Here is a 6,572-nt window from a genome sequence, read left to right on the forward strand (position 1 = left end):
CCTCTCTTGAAATAAAAATGATAAGCAAGTCTAACTATTGTTCTTTTGGTGTTATTTTTAATCATCATTTTTATTGATGTGAGAGTGGAGAGAAAATTTCACTATCATAACTAAAAAGGTGAAAGCTTGATACATTGGAATAGCTGCTACTCACAGCCATTAGATGTGTTTGCATGTTAACAGGAACAGAGGGGCTACACTTAAGTGAATAACTACAGATAACATTTAAAATAGAACTTTAACTCCAAAGACATGCTCTTAACTAATGTAATTGTCTCATGTTGCTTAGATCCAAGTTCTTTCAACGAGTCACCGAATAACAAGGCCAGAAGAGGCATTTGAACATTTGCTATTTCTTGCTGTTGTTGATTGATGAAAGGAGTTTAATTTTTACTTAAATGTTATAAAAATTTCATCAAATTGCCTGGCTTTGGTGGGCTACACCTTTAATCCCAACACTTAGGAGACAGAAGCAGGCACATTTCTGTGAGTTTGAGGCCAGCCTGGTCTACAGAATGAGTTCTAGGACAGCCAGGGATCCCTTGTCTCAAAACAAAACAACAATATGTTTTAAAGCTATGTGAGTTGTGTATCATCATTGCTGATGGATTGCAGTTCTTAGGACATTATCAGAAGGCCTGCTATTTCTGAAGACTTTCTCAGGCTACTTTGTGAACATGCTTGGAGAAGCCCAGCCAGTTTGCGGTTAGCATTTCTACCACATATCTCTTGTTTTTGACAGAGCTCTTCGGATGTAATTTCCAAATCCGTGGAGCTTCATCAGAGTCGGGCCCGCTCACAGGTGAATGGAAACAATGGCACATTGATTGTGGAGGAGAAGAGTGATCCCCTTCCAGCTCCATCCCAGTGCGCCTTATCCAGAGACAGTAATGTGTGTAATAATAGCGATGACCACTGCCTCCCCGTGAAGAATGGAGAGAAGAACCATGTGCAAGAGCAAGAGCTAGAAGCTGTGGCCCAACAGAAAGAGGAATGATACGCTGAAGATGGTTGCACTTATCAGGGGGAGGAGAAAACGATACTTTTCTGATTCTAGGCCCAAGTTAGAGGAGGATAGAAATCTTTACCCTATATTTATCCTGGATTTTCAGGAGATATTTATGTATTGTATCTACCTTTCCATCCCTATTTTCTTTGGCTCCAGACTTAGAACCTGGGAGGTTTCTGGTTAATGATGACTAAGCTCTAAATCTCAAATATACAGCACCAATATTTTCTTTGTACCTTCTGGAAGTCTAGTGAGGCAGTAACTGTCAGAAAGCAGATATTATCACATATAAGCCCTATGGAAAAGTTCTGGCTGTGGTTTTCTGAGTATTTAATGGAATAGCTCATCTATAAACTTATATTAACAATATGGGGTTGAAAGATAAGCTGCCTATGGGTTCCTGGTTTTTTTTTTTTTTTTTTTTTTTTTTTTGTCTTTGAGGTAATGGAACCTTCATATCTAATCAATATCCTCCTTGTTCTCTCCCCTAACTCACCTGCCCCAGGATTTTGTATACCACCTCTAGCTCTGGCCTGACAATCAGATAGGTAGATGTTTTCAGGGAAGTAGACAGTGTTGGTTTGGGTTATTTTATTTTTTATTTTATACACTTAAAAAAAACTACAATGGCCTTTGTACTGGGAGATTCAAGTGAGTCCGAAAAGTACTGGGCAGATTTTTCCTGCCTTCCAACCAGTGCATTGTTTATAAAATAGAAGCTATGGTGCAGTTCACTCTCTGCTGCCCACACTCTAAAAGGGTGGGAATCAATGTTATGAACTGAGTACAAAAGGGACTCAAAGACTTTATGTGTGTGTACATGTGTATAGGTGTGTGTGTGGGTGTATATATGAACATGTGTATCTATATGCATACACATACCCTTTATATAAGAGACAGATCTATTTATCTATACATATTTTATATATATAAATGTGTGTATACAGATATATATACACATACATACATGGTAAAGTTCCAGATTTACTGAATTTCCCAGAAATGCTTCCACTGCTATGGAATGGTGGGTTTCAAAAGACCATACTTTAAATCTGAAATCCTTACTAAGTCACAGCCCATCACAATTATGAAAAGATGGGCTACTCTAAATCAGACACAAAGTACTTTCCAGAGATTGCCTGTTCAGAACAACAAATATTTCACTTTGAACAGAGCCCTCACATCCCATATGGTGAAAACAGGAGGTTGAGATGGGATTGGGAAAAGTTGCACATTTCTTATGAAGGTCTGGAGATAGAAAAGGGATAGGAGGTAATTTCCATTTGAAAAGGCTTTCAGCCAATTTGGAAGAAATGTCTTTTGGAACTCCAGGATCAAATTGGCTTCCGGCAAGAACTAACTGACATGAATCCAAGGAGGGAAAACTAGCATTGGAATGATGGGGTGGGGAGATGTGAGGAAATTTGACAATTTGATTTTACATGCTTAGATTGTTTCATTTATTCATTGACATTTTGACTACAGGATCTTTTCATTTGCTTTGCAAGGAAGATGTCAGAGAACTTGGCCAGGGATTTGAGAGGCATTCTATAAAAGATTCTCAGTCCCTGTGGGGCCAAGATCTGCCCAGGATTAAAAGGTTCTTCCTCCTTGCTGGAGATAATCTTACAAAAACCTTGATTTCCAGTTTCCGTCATTTTGGACAGCCAAAATACAAGGGATGGAAACAAGGCTTGTAACAAACTAGTAGTATATCTTCGTTCAGGAATTGAGGCTTCTAGCCATACACATCTCCTTTTGGACTTTGATATTCTTGCCCAAGAAATACCATTTCTACAAGAATATAACTGACTAGACTCCTAGCAGGGTCCTCTATTTTGGGGGGAAATACCATGCATCTTAACTTACAATAGATTCTTGGTGATTTTTTTCCAGACAACCAGAAGGCTATGTTTGCTGTCTGCCCATTCGTCTCAAGAAACTAAAATGCCTTGGGCTGTTTAACCCAAGTCTAACCCAGTTTAAGAGAACTCACAATTTTCAGGGGACAGGATCCCTGGTATGCCTTGCCCCTTGCCCAGACATTTCTTAAATAAAGCTAATAAAGGTGGCAAGAGTATATATAAGAATAATAAAGAAAAAGTCTACAATACTTCCTCTTTGAAATGAGCTCCCCTGATTTGGTTCCCTTTCTGATTTTGAACCTACTCATCCTTTTGCAATACCTTGAAGGTTAGGACTTTTATATCCAGTAAGGGAAGGAATTCATAGAAAATATAGATGGTTTAGAATCACCTTCTGAGCCACAGAAGGATGAATCCTTTGGAGCTCTAAAAGTAACCAGAATCACACTGAGTGAATGAATGGTTAGATACATGGACAAATATTGAATAGGAAGTACTTGGAGTTAAATGTTAGAGTATCTTCAGTTGCTGTTTCTGTGCATTGTGAGTCTATCTGACACAGTCAGAAGACAGTATTGTTAACTCTTTCATCCTTCTCACAACAGGAAGATTTATTTTGTAGCCATTCACTGTGAGAGGTAAAATTGCTGCTTTGACAGAAACGATTCCAGTTTGCCAAAAGACTTGCTTTGCTCCCTTCCACAAACCTCTGCTTCTCCCTAGCCTGGCCCAAGATGAAACAGGTGGCTTACTTACAACTTTGAATTTTGTTTTGATTGAGCTTTTGGGGTTTGGGAAGTTACAAGAAAGAACTACAAAGGATTATGTTCCTATATTTCAGTGTACCTACCAAAACACACAATTTCAAAGCCACGTTTGCTACTGAGAAATGAACTTTTTCTAATTGGAAGACAAATTGGGGGCCTTTGCTGTACCTACTTGAGGTTCCACTTCTGATTCTCACTGGCTGCTCTTGGACAAAGTCATCCTGGAATCCCCAGAAATGACTGCTTTACCTTGTAGGGACACAGCAAAAACAAAAACAGAACCCTAAACTGGTTTTGTGCAGCTACTGATTGCTAAGGTCTTGCAGTTCTTCTGCCTGTGTGTCTTTGGGTTAGCCTGTAACTCCTACCTTTTTAAGTGTCCAGTCCTGACAGACTTCTATTTGTTTTAATCATTTTCACTGTACATAGGTAGGACTTCAGGCATATTGAAGCCCCGCAAAATGGCACATTCTTTGACTAGGGACATTTGATTTTTGTCTCCATCTGGATTTTCTGACATTGTTGGCCAATTACCCTAATACTTTCATTACTGGGAGAAAAAAAAAACAAACAAGTATTACGGGGAGGAGATGCAAAAATGCTTGTGTAGGATAGAAAGAATAAGAGTAGCCCTTTGGGTATGATTCAGTCCTTTGAAACCTTAGAAGGCCCCTGTGGGTATACAGTGCCACCCTTTGAGCCTCTAACCACCCCCACCCGTTGAAATGACAGTACAAGTTTAGACCACAGTTTAAAGTAGTTAGTCTAATTCTACTAAAGGTTTAATCATTCTTCTTCACTTTCAGATGCATACTTCCTAAATACTCTCGGGGTTTGGGGGGATAAGTTTTCACTCTTCCATTGTGTGTCCCCTCAGTTTTATCCTTCCCATCTCTCCAGCTTCTTCTTTTTTAATGTTCTCTTTTCGTATCAATGTAGTCTGCTGGTACAGATAGCTCAGTGCGCCTATTCCCCTTTTATTGCTGATTATCTTCAATATTGTCTGAGGAGATTTTGATGTGCTAAGAAAATGTCACTTTTTACAAAAATCATCTTTTCTAAGTTAAAAGCAAACGAAAACATCCCCTATGCTGGGGTGCCCATTTCAGCTTTTGACATTGTCCCTGTACTTTTATAGATGACTTTTTGTCCGTGTTGGTAGTAAATAATGGCTAGTGAATTTTCATGTAAATGAAGCAAGTTAAATATTTCAGATTTTATTAATCTCTCATAACCCTGCCAGATCTGATGAATTCATTTTAATTACTTCCCAGAAGGGATTTTCCTTCTGCCTTTTATTTTATTCTATTTTTAGACTAACGTACTAGATTTAAAAAAAAAAAAAAGCAAAAAAACAAAAAAAAAACAACAAAAAAAAAACTTTAACTGCAAAGAGTCAGTGATTTTTTAGTGCTCCCTGATAAATGATGTTATTGACAAAAGTAAGAAATTCTTTTGTTGTTGTTTTTTTTCTGTGCTCTTGACAGTGTGTTTAGTGGATGGATAATACGTATTTCTCTTTGCCACTCCCAGATTCCAAGTTCCCTGCCTTTGGGCCCACCTCACCACAAAAGCTCCATAGTTTATTAATGTAAGTTTGAGTGGACGCTTCTTGGGGGAAACTGCAGGACTTAATGGAAATGGCTCAGAAAGGAATGAGAATGGCTCTGGAGTTCTGTGATGGAATTTGATCTGTTGTTCTGTTAATGCCGATGGAAAGAAACTTACAGCGCTTAATAAAAGTCTATTCTTTTAGTTTAAAAAACACAAAATGATTTTGAGTGTGTGAAGTTTGATTTCTTCTCCCATCTCTGGTTTCTTTCTGCCAATGGAGAATATTGTTTTCTCAATGTAGAAGCATTACACAGAGATTTAAGAATCTGTAGAGTGTCAGGGCAAGAGACCCTGTATGTGAAGAGCATAGTAGGCTTCCTGGCTAACTTATTTATTTTGATGTCTCAAAAGCACCTTTGACTCAGCATTTTCCAAACTGAATCCATTCTTCCTTCTGAAGTCTGTTTATCTCCAAACTAGACTGTGGGATGTTAACCTAGACTCATGTCTTTCCCTTATTTCTCAATTTTAATTTGTGACAGAATCTATTGGTAACTCTCAGCTAGATCACTCATCATTCTTGTCCTGTGACTTAGTCCAACCTTCATCACACATCATCCACACGGTTGCAGCTGCTCCTCATTCTTCCTCCTAATAAGATAATTGTAAGCAATATTTTGTGTCTTAGCAAATGTACCTTTTTCTGCTTTAAAGGACCTATATATTTTTTAAGTTTGTAAAGAGCTCTATTGGCAGTAGAAAGTTGAGGACCATTGCTTTAATCTACCACACTAAGGAATATTCCAGATTAGTATATCCTGGGACTGGAGAGGTGCTTCAGTGAATAAAAGCACTTGTTGCTCTTACAGAGGACCTGGGTTGGGTTCTCAGCACTCACATGTTGGTTCATAACCATCTGTGACTCCAGTACCAGGGGATCAGAGTCCTTCTTCTGACCTCCAAAGGTACCAAGAAGCATACATGTGGTGTACAGATATACAAACAGGCAAAATACACAGAGTAAAATAAACAAATCTTAAAAAAATAATAAAAACAAAAAAATCCATCTAACACACTGCACAAAAACTTCCATGGCTCTTCATTATCTGGCTGAGCCTTGACAAGTTTTCTAGCCTTCTTTCCTTTCTTCCCTATTCCAGTCTGGTGAGAATAAAGTTTACTCACCATCAATTAAGTTGCTGATACCTACCTGTTGTATCACAAGAATTTTCCTGGGAAGACACAACACATACTTTACCCCAGATAGGGAGTTCACAACAAACCACTGTATGGATATCACCAAAGTCCAACTCAATGAACCAAACCAATGAGTTTTATTTGGGTTACTTACAGGAATATAAGTGACTGGTTACTTAC

General features: G+C 38.3%; 1 protein-coding gene across 1 annotated transcript in view; it reads left to right on the plus strand.

Annotated features, from left to right (window-relative positions):
* Positions 1-5,416, plus strand: part of Fam120c (family with sequence similarity 120 member C) — a 117,040-nt gene extending 111,624 nt beyond the window's left edge. The window contains exon 16 of the mRNA XM_034485235.2: positions 743-5,416. Coding sequence (XP_034341126.1) covers positions 743-997 — 255 coding nt within the window. The 3' untranslated portion in view covers positions 998-5,416. The remainder of the gene's footprint in view (positions 1-742) is intronic.
* The last annotated feature ends 1,156 nt before the right edge of the window (positions 5,417-6,572 follow it).

This window comes from Arvicanthis niloticus, chromosome X, assembly GCF_011762505.2.
Source record: "Arvicanthis niloticus isolate mArvNil1 chromosome X, mArvNil1.pat.X, whole genome shotgun sequence".
In the NCBI taxonomy this organism is placed as follows: Eukaryota; Metazoa; Chordata; class Mammalia; order Rodentia; family Muridae; genus Arvicanthis; species Arvicanthis niloticus.